Source organism: Sapajus apella, unplaced genomic scaffold, assembly GCF_009761245.1.
Source record: "Sapajus apella isolate SASKATOON/1434 unplaced genomic scaffold, GSC_monkey_1.0 scaffold97, whole genome shotgun sequence".
Classification (NCBI taxonomy): Eukaryota; Metazoa; Chordata; class Mammalia; order Primates; family Cebidae; genus Sapajus; species Sapajus apella.
In genome coordinates this window covers 1,676,424-1,698,824 of record NW_022437037.1, presented here as the reverse complement: position 1 = coordinate 1,698,824, position 22,401 = coordinate 1,676,424, and the positions used below count along the sequence as shown (strand labels likewise).

At 42.3% G+C, this 22,401-nt stretch overlaps 1 protein-coding gene across 16 annotated transcripts in view; it reads right to left on the bottom strand.

Moving 5' to 3' along the window:
* Positions 1-22,401, bottom strand: part of RALGPS1 (Ral GEF with PH domain and SH3 binding motif 1) — a 377,570-nt gene that overhangs the window by 243,707 nt on the left and 111,462 nt on the right. For 14 of the 16 annotated variants that reach the window (XM_032257277.1, XM_032257279.1, XM_032257274.1 and 11 more), the window contains one exon: positions 19,721-19,771. In XM_032257277.1, the coding sequence (XP_032113168.1) occupies positions 19,721-19,771 (51 nt within the window). Of the gene's footprint in view, positions 1-19,720; positions 19,772-21,840; positions 21,966-22,401 lie in introns of all 16 variants that reach the window. The other 2 variants (XM_032257284.1, XM_032257285.1) reach the window with 2 other exon arrangements.

The following is a 22,401-nucleotide window of genomic DNA, read 5'->3' as shown; positions in this document are numbered from 1 at the left end:
TCCCCCTCTCCCTTTCATGCACAAAAGTTAATACTGACACTCTAAAAAGAACAAAAAGAAATCCAAATTGTGCCAATAAGATTAAAATGAAAACTACAACACAAAGCATGCTGTGTCCTGGCACAAGAGAAGCAATTACCAGGGGTGTGGACATGTGGACCCTGGAGCCAGACCACCTAGGTTTGTATCTATCGCCACCACTGAGCAGCACTATTACCTTGGGCAGTTTTATTAACCTCTCTAGGCTTCAGTCTCTTCATTTGAAAATGAAGATAATAAAACTGCCTTCCTTATATTAATGTTGGAAATATTCAATGGGTTAATTCATGGAAAGTTATTAGAATAGTGCCTGTCACATAACAAGCATTCAATAAACAAAGTTATAATGATTATTATTGAATGTAACAATGGAATTGTGAAACACTCCTGGACATTTGACATGTACAACACTTTGACATTTGGTCAACCTGACTTCTTTAAATTTAGATACCAACAAATACTTGAAAACCCAGACACCCAAAGGAAGGCAGTGGTATACCAAATCATCACTTCCAAAGCCCACTGACAAGAGTCAGTGAATGTCGGATGTGAAAGAAGACCATCATTCTCCAACGGTTTCCCAGCTGGATCAACACTGCATCCTTTTCTTTCTCAAGTCCCTAAGGAAAACAGTGTCAAGGTTTTCTTCATGAGTGGCTTGTCCTCAAAGAAGGACTGTGAATCCATACTCCATTTTCATGTTTTGCTGAGCAGAAGTTACCTTCAAAAGCAGACAGTAGGAGAGGTGAGAGTGGGCATCCTAGTCTTGTTGCTGTTCTTCAGGGAAATACTTCCAGCTCTTGCCCATTCAGTATGATGTTGACTGTGGATCTGTCATAGATGGCTTTGTCATAGAACATTACTTTGCAGTATGTTCCTTTGATGCCTAATTCGTTGAAGGTTTTTATCATGAAGAGATGTTGGATTTTATCGAAAGCTTTATTCACATCTATTGGTTTCTGCACATTTCTGCTACTGAAGACTCAGCATGACTCTGCCACTCCCAAGCTGCACAAACATTTCTTCCAGCAGGAGGTTTGCAGACTTGTCCACCCACGTCTCTTCTTGTAGAAGACAGAGTGCCCAAAAATGCCCACTTTTCAGCAACATCCATAATGGTCAATTGAAAAGTTTACCTCATTCACATGGCCAAAAATATCTGGTTAAATAAGCCAAGTCATGAATGAATTCCTCTTTCTCTGTTTTGTGAGTTTTCCTTTCCTTTCAAAGGAAAAAAAGTAGAACTTCAGTCTGAAGTTCAGTCAAGTACTTTAAGTCTTATGCTTTGGAGAGCCAGTGAACTCCTGTGCAGTTGAAGCAGCTTTCTGTTCTGCTCCATTTCATAACAAAACCTCCTGAGAAAGCAGTGACTCAAGGCCCGGCTCTGATGAAATCATAGGCTGTCAAAGCAGGCTTTCAGGACCACTGCAATCTTTGACATCAATGCATGCTGACACAGAAAGTCACAGCCACAGTGACAGGTGGGCCTTCTTGCTTCATGAAAGCTACAGAACTAGATGTATTGCCAGCGAAGGCAGATACTTCATCCGTGCACAGATAGCCTTGACATTACTTTTGGTCGAAATTTAGCTTGGCAAATGAAGTGTTTGCCATTTTGAAGACTGAAATTTCTCAAAGGGTTTGCAGTATAACAGTTTTTCTGGGATGTTGACAATACGCAGGTACAGATGTCAATAGGAGCTGCATTGCACTAAAACTATCATTAGCAGTTCATGCAATGAGTTTTAAGAGAAATGGCATTGCTGCCAATTCTTTCCATGATCTGCTTCAAAATACCAGAAGACAGGTGAGCTACCCTAGAAATCACATCACCTGACACAGGAACTGCTTAATCTCCTTCCTCTGCTCTGAGCCACAACTCAGCTCAGTCATGTCTAAGTTACACAGCATCACCAAGTTCTCTCCTGCCAGAGTGACTTTGTTTGCTTGGCAATGCAATAAGCAATTCTGAAAGGTATTCCAAAACAAGGCTGTTGTGTTGGGGTAAATCTGAGTTTCCAAAAATATCCAGCCTTTTCAAGTCAAGCCTACTTCTTACAAATAAGGTCTCCTCTCCCTTATGTATCTTCCAGAGGTGGATGCTCCTTCCCCTTTGCAGATATCATGCAACCATTGACAAGAAGCCTACCACTGCAGGCTAAATGTCTGCTTATGAAAGTAAAACTAAAGATTATGTAAGCTTCATAATATGCTTTTTTCATTGACATTTTCCAACTTAAGCGAAGATCAATATCAACACAAGAAGATGTGTATAATCATAAAGGTAAGTTACAGTTTCATAAATTCCTTTCTAATGGAACAAATTCCAGGCACTACAACAGTAGACACCGTAACATAGTGACATGAAAACTGCAATTACCCAGACATACGTAGTAGCACCTCATGCCATCCCATACCCTTTAGAGTAGAATGATGCCTTAATATAATTTGAGAAAAATTTCCACAGAATATAGTTTTCAAAAGAAAGAAAGAGACTTGGCCAGGCGCAGTGGCTCATGCCTGTAATCCCAGCACTTTGGGAAGCCAAGGCAGGTGGAGCACCTGAAGTCAGGAGTTTGAAACCAGCCTGGCCAACATGGCGAAACCCTGTCTCTACTAAAAATACAAAAATTAGCCGGGCATGGTGGCGGGTGCCTGTAATCCCAGCTACTCGGGAGCTGAGGCAGGAGCATCGCTTGAACCTGGGAGGCGGAGGTTGCAGCGAGCCGAGATCGCACTGTTGCACTTCATCCTGGACAACAAGAGTGAAACTCCATCTCAAAAAAGAAGAAAGAAAGAGAGAAAGAGACTTTGACTCTGTGTATAGCAGAGCATTTTAACTGATGCTAACTATAAAAATTAGATAAAGTAACTACAATAACAAAAGCATAGCAATTTAAAGATAGAGAACAACCAAAGAATCCAGGATTTTGAGGGCCCAAGATGCCAGAAAGAGAAGAAATGTGCTGAGGTGAACTCTGCATTTGCTACGGTTTTGTATTCTGACAACACTAAGTGCTGACAGAGATGCTGGACAACTGAAACATCACAGAGTGCCAACAGAAATGTAAAATGGTACAATCACTTTTTACCTAGGTGATGGGTTGATAGGTGCAGCAAACCACCATGGCACACATTACCTACGTAACAAACCTGCACATTCTGCACATGTATCCCACAATTTAAAATAAAATTAAATTTTAAAAAACAGTATTTAAAAAAAAAAAAAAACAGTTTGGCAGTATCTATTAAGCTGAATATACACATACCTTATGAGCCAGCAATTTCACTCCCACATATTGCATCCAAGAAAAATGAGTGTTTATGTCTAACAAAAAGCATGTTCAAGGATGTACGTGGCATCACTATTCATAATAGCTTCAAACCAGAAACCCAAAATATCCATCACCATTGAAAAAGATAAATAAAATATTATCTACTCATACAATGAATGGAATACTATACAAAAATGAGAACAGAAAAAACTCTGGCTACACATAAAAACATGATAAATCTCACATATATAATGTCAAGTGAAAAAAGACAGACAAAACATAGATATTTTACGATTCTCTTTATATGAATTTCAAAACCAGACAAAACTACCTATGGTGATAGAATCGTGGTTACATTTGTATATAGCTGATGACTTGGAGGGGGCATGAGGTAGGCTTCTGGGATGCTGGTACGTTTGTATATCTTGATCTAGATGGTGGCTACATTGTTTGTTTGCTTTGTAAAAATGCACTGAGTTATACCCTTAAGATTTGTGTACCCGATTATATGCACTTTTAAAATTTTCTTTAAAAGACAACAGACTTTAACAAATTATTGTTTAATGCAAATATAATAACAATATATAAATGATTGCATATGTAGAAGAAAAATGTATAACAACAATACTGCAAAGAATAGGAGGGAGGTAAACAGACATACACTGTTGCAAATGTCTTACATTATACATAAAATGGTGTATTATCAACTTGAAAGTAGGCTATGATAAGTTTAAAATATATACTAAGAACCCTAAACCAAGCACTAAAAGAAATTATACCTCGTAAGCCAATGAAAGAGTTAAGGTGGAATCATGAAGTGTGCTCAATTAAATAAAAAGAAGTCAGAAAAGAAAGAAAAAAGGAACAAAAAACAGTGTGAACTTACCTTTTTTTTGTTTTGAGACAGGGTCTTGACCCAGGCTTGAGTACAGTGGCAGAACTACGGCTCACTACAGCCCCAACCTCCTGGGTTCAAGTAATCCTCCCATCTCAGCCTCCTAATAGCTGGGACTACAGCAGGCATGCACCACCATGCCTGGCTGTTTTTGTTTTGTTTTGTTTTGTTCTCAGGTTCCCACCAAACATTTGCCAAGATTGACCATAATCTTAGCCACTAGTCTCAATAAATTTAAAGTAATTTAAGTGATACAAAGTATGTTCTCTAACCATAATGGACTTAGAAATCAATACCAGAGGCCAGGTGTGGTGGCTCACACCTATAATCCCAGCATTTTGGGAAGCCAGGGTGGGTGAATCACCTGAGGTCAGGTGTTCAAGACTGGCCTGACCAACATGGCGAAACCCCATCTCTACAAAAAATACAAAAAAATTAGCTGGGCGTGGTGGCACATGCCTGTAATCCCAGCTACTCAGGAGGCTGAAGCAGGAAAATCGCTTGAACCCAGGAGGCGGAGGTTGCAGTGAGCAAAGATCGCGCCATTGCACTCCAGCCTGAGCAACAAGAGCAAAATTCCATCTCAAAAAAAATAAAAATGAAAAAAAAGAAAGAAAAAAAAGAAAAAAAAAATCAATAGCAAGAATATACCAAGACATTCCTCAAATTTTTGGAAACTAAATAAGACATCTTTAGAAATCAAAAGTAAAATTAGGAAGCATTTTTAATTTAATGGAAATGAAAGCCCAAAATGTCAAAATGTGTGGTACCAAGCTAGAGCAGCACTTAAAAGAAAATGTATAGCATTAGATGCCTACATTAGAAATGAAGAAAGTACAGGCCGGGCGTGGTGGCTCACGCCTGTAATCCAGGCACTTTGGAGGCCAAGGTGGGCGGATCACCTGAGGTCGGGAGTTCAAAAAATGAAGAAAGTGCTCATATCATTGACTTCAGCTTCTACTTTAAGAAACTATAATTAAAGAAGAGTAAATTAAACCCAAAGTAAGCAGAAAAAGAATATGAACAGAAATCAATGGATCAGAAAATAGAAAAGCCACAGAAAAAATAATGAAACCAAAAGCTCTCTTTGAGATCAATAACATTAATAAATTTTAGCTGGACTGATCAGGGGAAAAAAAGCAAAGAGATACAAATTACCAATATGAGGAATAAGAGCAGGGGACATCATGACAGATTCTACAGATATTAAAAGATTAATAAGGGAATATAATGAACAACTTCATGGGAATAAATTTAACAACTTATGATGAAATGCACAGGCTCATTGAAAAACACAACCAAAACTCACTAAAAAAGAAATAGATAACCTGAATAGTTAGAGAAATTAAATTCATAGTTTAAAAGCTTTCCACAATGATCTAGCAATTACTCTCATTGGTATTTACCCAAATGGGTTGAAAACTTGTGTCCACACAAAAATCTGCACATGGATCGTCATAGAAGCTTTATTCATAATTGCCAAAACTTGGAAGCAATCAAGATATCCCTCAATAAGTGAATGGATAAACTGTGGTATATGCAAACAATAAGTTATTCAGCACTAAAAAGAAATGAGCTATCAAGTCATGCAAAGACATGAAGAAGACATAAATGCTTATATGAAATAACACAATCTGAAAAGGCTACATACTGTATCATTCTAACTATATAACATTCTGGAAAAGATAAAACTATGGAGACAGTAAAAAGACCAGTGGTGTCAGGGGTTAGGAGAGAGGAACAGATGAATAGGAGGGGCACAGAGGATTTTTAGAATAGTAAAACTAGTCTGTATGACCCTATAATGGTAGATACATGTGATTATACATTTGTCAAAACTGATGAAATGTGCAACACCACAAATTAACTTTAATAAAAACTATGAACTTTGGGTGATGTTGCATCAGTGTAGGGTCATCAATTTTAACAAATCCACCACTCTGAGGGAGAATGCTTATAGTGAGGGAGGCTGTGCATATATGGTGAAGGAAGATATATAGGAATTCTCTGTACTTTCTGCTCAGTTTTGCTAGAAACCTAAAAGTGTTCTTAAAAATAAAGTCTATTTAATAGAAAAAAAAACTTACACAGAGAAAACTCCAGACCTAGGTGGCTCTACTGTTGATGTCTACCAAATATTTAAGAAAGACTCATACTAATTCTATACAAACTCTTGTAGAAAATTGAAAAGGAAGGAATATTTCTCAACTCATTTTGTGAGGGCAGCATTATACTGATACCAAAACCAGACAAAAACATTACAGAAAAGGAAAAATATGGATCAATATTCCATATGAACACAGATGCAGAAATCCTAAACAAAATGTTAGCAAATCAAATCCAACAACATACAAAAAGGATAATTCCTCATGACCAAGTGAGGTTTACCACAGGAATACAAGGTTGGTTTCATATTCAAAAATCAATCAATGACATTCTCTACAGTAATGGACTAAAAAAGAAAAACGATTTTATCTCAATAGATGCAGGAAAAGTATTTGATAAAACTCAAATACCCATTCTAGATTAAACACTTAGTAAATTAGGAATACAAGGAAATTTCCCCAACCTGATTAAAAAAAAAAAAAGGCATCTATGAAAAACCTACAGCTAACAGCAAACATCATCCTTAATGGGGAAAGATCACTTTTATTCTAAGATCAGGACCACACCAAGGATATCTGCTCTCACCACTTCTACCCAACACTGTACTAGAGGCTGTAGCCCATGCAACAAGGCAAGAAAAAGAAACAATAGCATCCTGTTCAGAAAGAAACAAGACTGTCATTATTCACAGAGACATCATCATCTGTGTAAAAATCCTCCACATATTTGGCAAAAGATGTATAAGACCTATACAATGCAAACTATATAACATTACTAACATAAATTAGAGAAGCCCTATATATATGAGGTGATATACTGTGTTACGAGTTCTTAATACTTGGAGATACATTGTGTTTCACATTCAGGTGACTCAATTCTCCCCAAATGGATCTACAGATTCACCACAATCCCAAATAAAATCCCAGCAGACTTCTTTGGTAAAACTTAACAAGTTGATTCTAAAATGCATATGGAAATGCCAAGGATTAGAATAGTCAGAACAATTTTGAAACAGAATAACAAACTTTAAGGACGTATACCACCTAGTTTAAGAACAGTGGAAGGAGTGGAAGAGGAGGAAGGGATTGCAAAGATGCATGCAAAAACTTTTAGGGTGATAGGTATGTTCATTATATTGAAATGGTGATGGTTTTACAGATACATACATATCAAATTGTTGACTTTAGTATGCACAGTTTATATGTAAATTATACCTCAATAACGCTGAAAATAATCTCATGCTGTCCTCATGTCCAATTCTTTTGAGGTAGTCATATTATAATCTCCATTTTACAGATACAGAAACTGAGATTCAGAAAGACTCAGTGACTTGACCATGGTAACAGAGATAGAAACCCAAGTCCTTCTCATTCTAGAGCCCAAGCTCTTAAGGAAATGCTTTTCTACATACCTGTCATTCATCAAACAAGTATTGACAAGTATTGATCCTGTCATGTACCAGACACTGCTTACTCACTGCTTACCATAAGGGATATAGCAATGACAGATGAGGTCCTACCCTTGGGAAGCTTTATTGCTGAGCCCAGAGCCCTTCTCAGCTTGACTTATTAGCACTGCCTATTGCTTTTCTCATTACATCCCTGACCTCTCTCAAAAATGAAGAAACAACTTGTGAGAGTTTCTGCCATGTGCCAGGCCCATACGAGGCCCCCTCTTACACAGTCTCCTTAACCATCATAACACTGTGAGATGGGTATCATTTCTACTTTACAAAGAAGAAAATGGAGACACAGAAAGATGAGGGAACTTGCCTATGATCACACAGCTGGAGAGTAGCAGAGCCAAGTTTCAAATGCAGACCTTCCTGCCTCCAAAAGTTATGATCTTCTCTCTACCCCAAACTTCCTGGGATCATGCAGTTGTTCCTATGACAAGAGTCCAAACAAACCCTCTTTTCCTTGCAGACAAAAATTCCAACCAGGCGCCAAGTCCGCATGGATGAAAACAGCTGTTCACCAAAGGCTCTGTTTTGTGTTATTAATTCATTTAAAAGGAAATTTGGTTTCTAACCAACATTAATGTCATGTCCATGCTCAAGAAGGAGAAGAAAAATGAGTCTCAAAGTTGCAAAGTGTTAGATCAAATGTGCTGCTGGCCTGTGTGTGCAGTCAGTTCAGACTCCAGTGGGCTTTCCCCACCCTTCAGGCAGGTCTTTTCCCAGGACTCAGAGAGGAACTCCAGCCTCTACTCCTATCTCCACCATGAAATGAATGGAGGTGGGGAATTCCTTTTCTACTCTGTTTCCATTGAGAGTAGAAATTGTTAAAACAGATAGAGCAATTACTAGAAAATGTGCAAATAACAAATGTGAACTCAGAGTGGTACAAATGAGACAGCTGTTCAGCCTTTGGGTGCTAAGTAACAACAGCTCTAATGAGTCTTATGCTGGGAACCATCCTTTCTATGCCTTGGCCCCAACTGGTGGACACCAAGAATGCCCCTACTACCTGATCCAGTTTTTTGAACAAAGAGAGGCAGTACAGCATAGAAGTGGAAAGGATTAGAGGGAGCTTAGTATTATTACTATTGCTATATCCTAAATGTATTTGAAAAATGACAAACAACATCAGGCACTGCATTAGGACACAGGAGCCAGGGATGAAGATGTACTGGCATGAGCTATGCATTCCTGGAGTTCATAAAGCAGGAGGGGGACTGACTTTGAACTCATAATTCAAACTTGTAAAAGCTGTAATATTTCAGTATGAGGGTGAACAGTTGCCATATGTAAGAAGTATGAGGCGGCTCTGAGAGGGAGCATGAGACACGGGAACACTACCTCAGAGCTCTCACTGCTCATGATCTCCAGGAGGCAGAGCAGAGCATTCCAGGCAGAGGACACAACCTGTCGGGAGGTGCTGAGACAGGAGGGAACACCAAAGAGGCTGTTGTGGGCACATGAGGTAGTGAACTGGAGCAGGAGGGAGTTGGGAGTCTGCTGCTGGCCTATTTCACAGAGCCTGGGAGGCTGCGAAGGTGGATCTGCATCCTAGGAGCAGTGGGGAGCCACAGAAGGCTCTAAGCAGGGCAGGGGCATGGTCAGACTTTGGCTTTAGAAAAATGTCTCTGGTTCCAAAGGGGAGCTAGGGAATGGAACTGAACATGGGGAGACGGGAAAAGGCTGCTGCCATCATTTGGAGGAGGAGTGGCAGTGGATTAGACTAGGCTGGTGTAGTGGAGAGAAATGGTCTGAGAAAAATGCCCAGCATGTGACCTGAGAGAGGGGTTTTAATGATGTCAGTGAAACCGATCTCCACTTTACAAATGACTGCCTGCTGGCCACATTATTCCCTTTCCGAAGGCCAAACATTGTGATTCCAAGGAGCAGCAAAGACACACAGGGTTTGTCCGACATCCAACACTGATCTCGGCTTTCTGGAATGCCCGCTTCTTCAGAGCAGGCAAACGGCATCCAGACAAAAGGCCAAAGAGTCAGGTTCCTGGACCCACAGGCAGTGTTTTCCTGAACTGCAACGTGTCATGTGGCCTGGAGGAAACTGTGGACTCCTGCAGGGAGTCTTCCATTCCGGCAGGCCAGCCTTTCTGTAAACCAGAAAGGGACCCAACAGATGCTGGCCAAGTCAAGCTCCAAGGTCTCAAGCTCCAGCCTGATACAGGGAAGGGTGAAATCGAATGACTCTACAGTAAGTGCCCCACAGGAGTATGTCTTTTATCTGCAGAATGCCTCCTTTGTCTCAAAACATTTCTGTTAATGCTGCTCCCACCTCCTCACTCTAACCAGATCTGCCTTTTCCTTAAAACACCACCTAGCAGGTTCCCTCAGGGCCACAGACAATAAGGAAGAGGGAGAGGACCAGCAGACCCACCCAGACCACCCCTGGACTGCCTTCCACTAACACTGAGCACCTGGTCTGTGCCTTGAACCCAGCAGTAGATACTGGGGACACTCTGGTTCCTCACCTCAAAGGCCCACAGTCCAGGCCCACAGCTTGTCTTCTGGGAAGCCCAAGCCAGGTCCTGGCACCTCTAATTCCTCTTCATGATGCTGTCTGCTCTCCCCGAATGATGCTCCCTTGCCTGTAGCTCCGGCTCGAGTCTTCCCCTCCTCCCATTCTTGTGTTGTCATCTCAACATGCTTCACTAAACTTCTCACTTCTGGATACCCCCGTGCCTCAACCTCCTCTGCTCCACAACGGCACTGCCGTCACACCTTCAAGCATAGTTACTAGGGCCATCCTACCTCGAAGACCCTGAACACTGAAATCCATCTCCCTCCATTATTTCCTGGCTTCCCCCCTCTTCCCCTAACCAAATCTGTGCTTTGCTCTCTTCTTGACTTTTGGTCCTTCAGTGATGATGGCGATGATGACGATGGTAAGATGGGGTCTTGCTATGCTGCCCAGGCCAGCCTCAAATTCCTAAGCTCAAGTAGTTCTCCCACCTAGGCCTCCTGAGTCCTTCAGCCTTCTTTCAGGCCATCAGCTGTCTCTGGCCCTTCTGGCCTCCTTCCCTACAAGCAAACATTGCTGATCACCCTGTTTGACTTAACTAGGACTCCTCCTACCTCTAGGGCCACTTTCTCTGCCTCCTTCCTTGTCCCTTGTTCTTCCTTCTGCTCCCTAAGTGGACAGCCCACTTTTCTCCAGGCACACCTAAAGCCTGCTTCCTCTCATCTTGGCCCTCGCAGCAGCCTCACAACCAGTGCAACAACAGGCCTTCTCCTCCTCTCCAGTGTGACCACCTTGCCTCATGCAGACTGCTGCAAAATCCTCCTAGTTTCCCTCACTGCATTTGGTTCTGTCTCAGTTGAAATGAACGTCCCAAAATACAAATATATCCGTGGTACTTCACTTTTAAAATCTTTCAGAGGGCTGGGTGTGGTGGCATATACCTGTAGTCCCAGCTACTCGGGAGGCTAAGGCAGGAGGATTGCTTCAGCCCAGGAGTTTGAAGCTGCAGTGAGCTACGATCATGCCATTGTACTTTAGCCTGGGTAACATAGCAAGACTTTGTCTCTTTGTCTCTTTTTTTTTTTTAATCGCTCAGTGAATGCCCAGGGCTAACAAGATAAAGGTCAAATTTCTTAGTCAGGCACATCTAAGCCTCCCTTCCAAGCCTCACTGCCCTCTCCAACACAACTCAAACTGCCTGGCCCAATCTTGCTCTCTTGACACATGTCCATGCTCCTCAAAGAGATGCCAGGCCTTGTGTGTCCAGGTTTCAGGGTAAGGCCTCTGAATCTCTCGCTCCCAGTCAGGCTTGAGGCTCTTCCTTTCTTGCCACCTCCTTTGCTGCTGACCTCACCACTGTTCCTTGTATTTCCTGGCCACTCCTACTCTGGATTTTGGTCCTGGTCTTGCAGAAGAGACCTAGATACACTTCTCCAGTCATGACAAACTTCTCACTGTTCTCGAAACACCCACATGCATCCGAATTTTTCTGCTTTTGCAATGCTTTTGGCCACCCTGTTCTCCTGGCTCTCTTATTCAAATATCCCTCCTGTGGGACATGCTTCTTGCCTCCTGCCCATTCCACACTCACTCTCTCCTTGATATGCCAGCCCCTCCCACCCCTGAATACTTCTTGTTTACTATTTATTTACACATCTGCCTGGCTCAAGTTGGAATGTGCCGAGGTCCTCTTCATCATGATCTCTCCAGCATTTAGCATGGTAGCTGATAAATAAGCAAATGAGTGAAGGCAGGGCTGACTACTGGGAAATCTGACAGTGGGGATGGAACAATGTTGGCAGGTGCAGTGAGAAGACGGGAAAAATCATGAGCACTTAGAGAAGCTTCCCACCTCACTGCAGTTCATTTCCATCACACTGGGGCCCACTGTATACCCATGGGGCCCACTGTATACCCATGCCCCAGCTGCCAGTAGGCAGGGAATGAAACATTGACTTCTGGTAAGCCTTTGGCATGCACCAATATTCCTGGCAATGATGCCCTGGCAGAGCACAGACCTAAGGGAAGAACAGGTTTTCCTTTTCTTCTCTCAAGAACACCAAAAGTAGTATTAAATTTTGCTAAACACATCACCTATCTTTTCAGTGGGTTATTCATTCTGCCTGAAATTTCCTTTCCAACTGCCCCAACTCCCCAAATCAACAATAAGATATGATCTCTTTCAGCCTTCAGGGGCTAGTGATAATGCCTCAACCCCAAGGCTGAGAGGGGTTGCACTTTAGCCTGAGCAACATAGCAAGACTTTGTCTCTATTTTTTGTTTTTTTAAATCTCTCAGTGAATGCCCAGGGCTAACAAGATAAAGCTCAAACTCCTTAGTCAAGGCTGAGTGGGGTCGGGACATTATCACTAATGTCCAAACATCCCACATGATGTTTGCAGGGCCCTTAGGGCACCATCGTGTGTTTGTCTTGTTCTAGACCTCAGCCTCCCAGCTCTCCAGAGGACCAGGTTGTGAAACCTAGGTCTGAAGGATCCCAGGTACCATGCTCTTAAACACTCTGCTACTCAGGTATCACCTCCTGTGAGGCACTGGCTCCTGCACAGGCATCACTGAATATTCTAAGCAACAACCTCCCATCCATAACCCACGGTGTATATTCAAACTATACATTGGTGAAATGACAGCCACGTGTGACTAGGAACTTGCTTTGTATAGGCACCATGCTAAGTTCTTACACGCTCACTGTAAGGTAAAAGATACGATTTCCACCCCCCACCAACTTAATACATGAGAAAATCGAGGCATAAAGAAAATACATGACTTGTCCAAAGACTCCAAGCTAGAAGGGTGAGGCTGGGACTCAACCTCAGCTTCATTAGATCAAAGTTCATGTTCTTCAAACTGTGTATCTTTAACAGACCCAGGAGGTCAGCTCCGACAGAACCCTGGGCTGAATAAAGCACAGGCTGTGCCCACTTTCAGCACATTCTAAGAACAGCTGTTCCCCCTTGATGCTGCTCCATGCTAAAACTAATGACAAAAACAGTTCTGACATTTAGACTAGCCTCTGAGACACTGCTGCACCTTCCAATTCCATAGGCTGGGAACTGGGCACACCGACAGACAGATTTGGTAGGGAATTCTGACAGAGACAAACCACCACCCTGAAAACATACTCTCTTAGAAGGCTGCTGCCACCAGGACTTTTGGATAGACCTCCCTTACAAGGCAGCCCTTGCCCTACGCCCTGGCAGACAGGAATCCACCCAGGAATCCACCCTGCAACCCAATCTATCACAGTGGCAATGAGATTCTAGGCCACAACTTGTAAGTTCAACACAGATGTAAGCTATTATGCTGCAAAACTCTATCTGCATTAATACACCAACTCTTGATAAATTTGGTCACTTGTTAGAGTCACCAGGAGACAGGGCAGTTATAGTTCCATATTTGTAACTTCCATTTTCCTTACTCTCTGCCAATCCTTAACTCACCGTCTGCCTGGCTTCCTCTAAGCCTTGAAATGTTCTTTGTGGTCCCCCTTGCTGAAACCAGCAGAAGTCATGAAAAGCCACAGCTCCACCCTCAGTTATCAACTGCTTTTGGAAATGTGAATCTTCAAAAGGCTGAGCTCACCAGGAAATACCCTTGCTTTGGGGGAAGTGGTTACACCACAAAACAGACACCGTGGTAATACCGCTCCCTTGGTTGGCACACCCCCTTGGCAATATGCCTAAACACAGCCAGATAATGTTCTGCTATGGAGCTTCCCCTCTCATTTAGGCATTCATTCATAGTCTACTCATTCAACAAATATTTCTTGAGTATGTAATGTGTTCCAGGTACTGGGACTACAACAGGGTATCTCAGTATGCAGACCCTCCAGAACCAAGTTAGCATAGCCCTCCTTTTCTGTCCTGGTGCTTTCAAAGACTTTTAGGTGAAAAGTCCAGGAGGGAGGCCTCCTTCGGTAGGTAAGTAGCAGGAAAGAGAGAAGACAAGAAGTAAAAGAACTAACTGCAAATGAAACTGCAAAGAAATGTTAAACTTTGACCAGTAGTCTGCTGATTAGTAGACTACTACTAATATCAGTAAAATAATACTGATATTATTATTTTAAGTTATTTTACATATATTTGATGGGATAATATAAAAAAAGTAACTAATGTGGCTGGGAACCAAAATTGTCATTGTAAAATAAAATATACAAATATCGAGGGAATTAAATAACAACTATAATATAGCTATAATGTTGGATTCGAATTGAAAAAATCAATATTATATTAGTTAAATTTTTTACAAGACAATGTGGTATAACAATCCTCAAATCTCAGATGCTTCCAATGATAACACTGATTTCCTGCTCATAGGTCTACAGATGATGCTGTTCAGCTCAGCTCAGCTCAGCTCTGCCGGGTTGGCTTTGGCTTGTCTCAATGTGGAATCTAGACCTCAGGTCAGTTCAGGTCATCTATAATGTCCTCCTTTGAGGACTAAGAATAAACAAGCAAGAGTTACCGGTACATCATAGAGAAAAAGGAAGTTCCAGGACAGCTGGCCAAGGCTTGCCACACCTCTTACCAGCTCAGCTCAGATCTGCACACTGCCATGCTGCCCACATTCCATGGGCAAAACCAAGTCACGGGGCCAAGCCCAAAGTCAATAGGGTAGGGAGATACACACCACCCACAGTGAAGGTAAGACAAGGAGTAAGGAGAAAAGGAAGAATTACGGTGAAATAATATCATCTACCCTAACTATGAACTCATGACTTTTTTCCTTTTAAAAAATAACTATTTACTAGCTCTGTTCACGGCAAAGGCCTAAAAGCAATGGCCACCCAGTAATACTGAGCAGCCTTCACCCAGATTGTGGTTTCTAAATATTGTTCCCCACTAAAAGAAACCCCCTGAAGAAATGCCTAATTCCAGGTCTGCAGCAGAAAATATTCAACATAACCCTGGGGATCTTGTTGGGCCAAAAAGCAGGGAAGTGATAAAAAATGAATGGGATCATGTTAAAAAGATACAGGAGCCAACATAAAAGGGATGCTACTGGTCAAGGACAGAGCAATTTATATACCAAAAAGAATGGTGACTAAAGCTGACTGAGACACAAAGGATGGACCAACACCCATGAGTCCATTATGATGGAGGAGAGAGACTGCTCACCAAAAACAAAACTAAGCAGTTACACACCCACAAGTCACCATTAAAGATAAGTGGGGCACCAACTGCTTACTCTGAAAATTGATAATTAAAAGGAAAGAATTAAGTACATACATGTAGTCCTAGCTGATGAGGAAAAATTTCTCTTAAGAATTTCAGCTATAAGAGTCAGGCTTGACAGTTTGTGCCTAATTGCTTGAGGCCAGGAGTCCAAGATCAGCCTGGGCAACACAGTCTCTTAAATCATGTCTCTTAAAATATTTTTTAAAAAATTAGCCAAGCATGGTGGGATATGCCTGTAGTCCTAGATACTCAGGAGGCTGAGATGCAATTATTATTTCATTTACATCTGTAAATATTTCGTTTACATCTGTAAATGAAATAATAATTGCATCTGCTAGGGTAAATTGGGAATTAAATAAGGTAACACATATAAAGTCTTTAACCGCTCGACACAATGCCTGGTATGCACTACACATTCAAAAATGGTTGATGTTGTTTTACTAGATTCCAGCCTCCGTGCTAAGTACTCTATATGCATTACCTCATTTAATTCTCCAAATAACCCTATGAGGGAGGTACTCTTACTATCCCCACTCTATGAATGAAGAAACTAAAACTCAAGAGAAGTGAAGTGACTTACCCAAGGTCACACAGCTGGGGCACTGTCAGAGGCAGAATTGTGAAAGCTCCGGAGTTAAACCACCTATATTTGATCTGACCTGAGGCCTGTGGCAGGCAGCCTCCAAGGGTTCCCCCACTTCCTACTTGCTGGTGTCCAGCTCTTATATAGTGCCCCTCAGTGAAGAGGGCTGCTCTGTGATACTAATAGGATACTGTGCAAATGAGAGTATGTGACTTCTAAGCCACGTCACAAAAATCATTGCTGGCGTCTGTCTTGTTCTCTTGGATCACTCATTCTAGGAAAAGTCAACTGCCATGCCATGAGGACACTCAGTGGCTGTATGAACAGTTCCACATGGCAAGGAACAGAGGACTCCTGCCGACAGCCAGGAATTGTGCATGAACCACCTTGGAACCAGACTTCCCCTCCCCAGTCAAGCCTTCAGATGACTATAGTCCCAGCCAACATCTTGAATACAACTTCCTGAGAGACCCTAAGCCAGGATCACCCAGCTAAGCCACTCTTGGATTCTTCACCCACAGAGACTGTGAGAGAGAAATCCTTATTATTAAGCTGCTAAGTGCGGGGTAATATGTTACATAGCAATAGAGGACTAATACAGTAATCATGGAGCAAATTATAGTACTTAACATGTCTGAGTTTTAGCTTCCTCATATATAAAAACTGGGAGACAAAGACAGAATGAGACCCTACATCTAAGGTGCCTAATTTATAGTCTGCACACAGTAAATGCTCAGGAAAATGTGAACAACCCAGGCTACCTAACAACAGTCCATATCAGCACCCAACCCTTTTCAAACCTGTGCACAGCGGGCCACTGGGCATTCAGGGCTTAGGTCAGAGGGCTAGGGAGTCAAGCAAGGACACACAGGCAAGGGTCTGCATGGGCAAGGGTGCTGCCCACCACTCCGTCACTGGAAGCTGCTCTCCAGGCAAGCACCAGACACTCAAGGACCCCCATGGCTGGGAGGGCTTTAGAAGCCTTTATGTTCAAATCTCCCCAACTCCTCCATCAATGCAAGTCTCTTTGACCACAGCCTCTATGCATGCTAATCTCACTACCTGGAACAACTTCCAGGACCATCCCTAAGAGCATCCAAAAGTATCCAGGTCTCACCATAATTCCTCACGGCCTGCTCAAAGCCTTTCAGATCTCCAAGGAGAAGAATCATGTCCCTCAGGAACCTTCTTTTTTTGAGCTAACTGCCCCCAGCTCCCCATTAATAAGCACAGAGTTGGCAAACAGCATGATGGGAAAGCAGAAACCTGAGTCAGCCTGGAAAAACGACCAGCTAGGAAGTGGCTGATGCCTTCCAGGACAACCCCAGAAGTCCAAATCACCATATCTAACTCCAGCCAGAAACAATTCTCCAGTTGTAAAGGATCTGAACAGCCTAGGAAGGACTCATAAACTATATTACTTACACAATAGCGATCCGGTTAAGATGGCTGTTTCCACATCAAAAGAGGTAAGAGACCACTGTGCAGTGCAGGAGTCAGGTTACACCTACATACAACAGGGGCTGAGAGCTTGAGCTCTACGTTCAGGGCTCAGACAGGCCTGATTCAAGTCCTGGCTACAGGGTCCATGGTTAATATTCTTCTTCTTATCTCTGTGGGCTTAATTAAGGGTAATGGTAGTAACTAGGTAAGAAAATATCTAAAATTGCTACTAGTCTTACAATCACTACATCCCTGGTTCTCATCCAACTGGGAACCCACTAGGGTGCCCAGTCGAAAGCAGATTCCTGAGTCCCACTCTTAACCTAAGCATTTAGAATCTCTAAGGATGAAGCCTAGGCATTTGTAATTTTTTAAAAGAATTCCCAAGTGGATTCTGATACACAGCCAGGGTTGAAAGTAGCACTGGTTCACAAGTTTCCTGGGAGCCCAGGTCACTCACAGCACCCATCTTGCTCTCAGATGCTGGCCTCTGCTTACTTATAATTATACTTTATTCATGCCCTTCCAACTCTGGGGTGGTCCAGCCACAACATGGCAAGCATCCTCAAAAGGAAAGTTTTCAGTTTTTAGCCTGCTAACAATAATAACATCAGCAAAAAAGCTGGGGCAGCTCCCAGGGTCCTTCCTTTGACCACAGTTTTGACAATGAGGAACAAACTCTTCCATTTTTAGCTAACATGTTATAGATCCAAAATGTTCAAGTTTGGGGTTTCTCCAGGTACCTCAAAGCAGCTAGTTCTGAATCCTCACTCTGCCTCAGAATTACCTGGGAAACTTTTAGAAAATAGGGCTGATTAGGTGTCAGACCCCCACCAAGAGATTCAGGTTCAGATTTAATGGTCTGTGGGGTAGTGGTGGGGGAGGGGGCTCTGGGTACCACCATGTTTCCAAGACTGTCCAGGTGATTCTGATGTGCAGTCACGATTAAGAACCACTGCTACAAGCTACAGTCTTTAAAATAAAACATCTCCACTTTAATGTCTTGTCACAACTTGAACTAAGATATGTGTTGATGAAGTACCTTCCAAACTGCAGCACCCTGGGGAAAAGTCTTGGTCTGGCCTTAGCTATGCCTCTGAAGAGGAAGGAGCCCCCACCTGCTTCCCTCCTTCCAGCAGCCTGGGCAGTGATCCCAGTCTCCTGGGCACATGCAGGTTCAGGGTTCATGGCAGGTGGGCTGCCCTCCTTGATGTTTGAATGAAGAATAAAGCCCTAAATGTCTAAACTGCTCCAGAGCTAAGCAGATAACATAATCAGAAATAGCTTCAGCTGATAACTAAGGCAACCATCACACACCTATTCCACCAAAAGGCTCCAAGAGGTAGTGATTTAGTGATCTGATGTTGTTTTTAATTAGAAAGAATAGATCATACCACATTAGAACAAAACAGAAAAAGAATGGAAGTCAGCCAATTCAGAAAAAAGCAAACAAAGCAATGCTCCCCAACCCTAATGAACATAACACACATAGACACAAGCATGTACACAGATAGACACACACACACACACACAAACACACACACACACACACACACCCCCTGGGTAAAATAATCAAAACCTTGTTATCAATTGCCAAACAGTTCCAGGAATTCTTTTTAAGATCAAAATCAACTTTTTATTCTTTATTGACTATACTGTTTCTAAACATGTACATATGCTTTTTTTTAAATACTCACTATGTTGCTCAGGCTGGTCTCAAACCCCTGGCCTCAAGCGATCCTCCCACCTAATCCTCCCAAAGTGCTGGGATTACAGGCGGGGCCACCACACCTGACCAATATATGCTGTTAATGTAAATATGTATATTTTTGCTATGGCAAATGGCTCCAAAAATAGAAACAGGGCAACCACAAGAATTTGGGATCAACAAACAGAAAACTTTCTAGAAAAATGTTCCCTGACATCATTTCTTGAAAGTGAACATTTTCAGCAGAAGCAGCCTGGGAAAAGGAATGAGGGTGTTAAGAGCTGGCTCTCAGGCATGGAGGCCTGTGGATATCAGCTGCTTCCAGCCCTGCCAGAGTAGGCCAAACAGAAGACAGTCTCTGGAAAATCCAAATACTGGGCTCAAAAAAATGAGCACCATCAAGAATAGAACAGGGTTTAAATCGATAACATGCATTTGTAGAGCCTTCAAGAGAGAAACTGAGAAACGTAGTCACTCTAACAGTGGCTGACTAAATCCTTGCTGCCCACCCACAGCATTAAGAGTAGGAAAACAAAGTACAGACCTCCGGCTGGATAGCTTTAAACACAGGTATATCCATTAATGTAATCTGGCTCTGCAACAAAAGAGAATCAATGTTAGAAAATACTATATATCAAAGATAACTGTCATGTTACTTTATACAGAGTAATATATATTCATAAAAGTTATTCTTTCCCCTTTGGGATAAAAAACAAGATAGAATAGAGCAAAAAATTGGATACATTTCTGAAATGCCTCTCCCATCCCTTCCCTCTTCATAAATCTTGATCCACACCCTTGTTTCTTGAATGTGAGATGAAATTTCAATTTAGGAATTGATAAAAGTTGGAGGGTGGGCCTGGGAATAAAAGGAACAGTTTTATTTGGAAATTCTTGTACTATTGAATTTTTATTTCAAGCATGAACTATTTTTATAATTTTTAAAAGTTGTAGAAACAATATTTAAAATTAGAATGTTAACCAGAAACACTACTTATTACTATAAATTAAGTTCCTTTTAAAGTTGTGGCTTACAGAAATTATATTTTTCTTTTGAAGTCATTGATACTGCCCCCAAATTATATGGTAGAGTGTTATTCAAAAGGCACCCACAGACCAGTTCGGCACCACAAACTGTTTATTCCACCAGCCCACAATGAGAGAAGTACAGAAGCTGAGAGCAAGCATTTGGAACTTGTATAACAATTTTTGACATGACCATGACATTTCTATTTTATATATATGTGTGTGTGTGTGTATATATATATATATACACACACACACACACATATATATACACATATATATATATTTTAAGTAACAGTCCTCAAATTATTGAAAATGGAAAAATCTAGTCTTTCACCACAGCCAGCTTAAGAGGCAGTAATGTGATCAGCAGAGAAAACACACATCAGGTTAAAAGGCTCACCCATCATAAGAATGTCATCTGAGCCAGGCGCAGTGGCTCACACCTGTAATCTCAACATTTTGGGAGGCCGAGGTGGGCGGATCACAAGGTGAGGAGTTCGAGACCAGCCTGACCAACATAGTGAAACTCCATCTCTACTAAAAATACAAAAATTAGCAGGGTGTGGTGGCACATGCCTACAATCCCAACTACTCAGAAGGCTGAGGCAGGAGAATCACTTGAACCCGGGAAGCAGGGGTTGTAGTGAGCCAAGATAGTGCCATTGCACTCCAACCTGGGCAATAAGCAAGACTCTGTCTCAAAAATTAAAAAATAAAAAAACTTCATCTGGTGACAGTAAGAGGAAACATCATGCTGACCATTTTTCAGACCAAGGCATGAACTGAACTGACTTGACATGATCCACCTACTTCCGTATCACATGGGATGCCAGATGTCAGTTAAGAGATTCCTCTGTGACACATCAGGGAAAGGAGAACTGAAGGCCTTTGGATGCCTTTAATGTGAGAAGACACCCTGTCCACTGAACACAGGCTATCCGGGATGACATGATACAGGGAACAAATGGGCTCTGGAATCTACAGGGCTTGGGTGTGTGTCTGGACACCGTCACTTCATGGCAATGTTCTCTTTGACACACAAGCTCTCTCAGTCAGGTACCACATCTAGAAAATTATGACAATAATCCCTGTTTTATAGGATCTTGGTGAAAATTCAAGGCAAGAGGTAGAGTTCCTAGCACCTGACAGATGCTCAATAAATACATAAGAGAGTGTATGTGTGTGTGTGTGTGTGTGTGTGTGTGTGTGTGACTGTGAGGGTATGAGTGTAAGTGTGTGTGGGGGGGTGTGTGAATGTGTGTGCATGTATATGAAGTGTGAGAGAGTGTGTCTGTGTGTGTCAGTCAAAAGGGAAGCCACACAAATGGGCTCATGTACTGGCATGTGAACTTATGGTTCCTGACCATAAGTTCATAAGCTAGGAAATAAGGGACCACTAATTTGATTGAATATCCATGCACTGAGGTTGCTCTAGAGAACATGTTTAGAAGGCTGCTACATTGAGCCAGTAAAAACCCTTGTATTAAGACATATTGGAGAAAAATGGCAACACACAGAGTGTGCCACCTGTGACTACAATCCAGGGCTAGAAGTGTGGTCAGCTCTTGGCACAATTCAAAGCTTGTCCAAGGTCACTGGGTTTCTGAGGAACATGGGATACAAGCCAAAGCATACCATCCTCAGGCAGAGTGGAGATGAAAACATGCAGCTGGCTTCAGTGGAGAGCCTCTCTGTCCTCTCCAGGGGCTAGTGTTCCTCATGCAAACAGGGGTGAAATGCTGCCACTAATGGAAGCCTGGCTGAGAGATGGTAGAGAGCACAAGGACTAAGGAAGCACTGGAGCAGAATCTGAGCTCTTCTGCCTCTGGGTTCCACCCAACACCCTTTGATGTCAAGGGGACTCTTTGACGTCAGCATAATGTATCTGGCCCCCATAATGTGGGTGTTGAGTTAGTAAGCCCTGAAGGTCTATAGGTCTGTGTTTGGCCTAGAGCTACAGGGCTCAGAGCTATGTCCTGGGCAGTGCAAACAGACTGGCATTTCTTCTGCCAGACCCATCAAGATTGTTAGCCAAGTGCTTCTCATATTTGGATTAAGTCTGCCATCCTGGGGAACAGAAAGGCCTTGTAAAGACAGGAGATTTGAACTGAAAGCTCAGAGGGCCTTGGAAATCTCCCCTGCAGTTCAAGTTAACACCCTAACCAGGAGAACCGGCAGGATGTTTGCCATGCCATT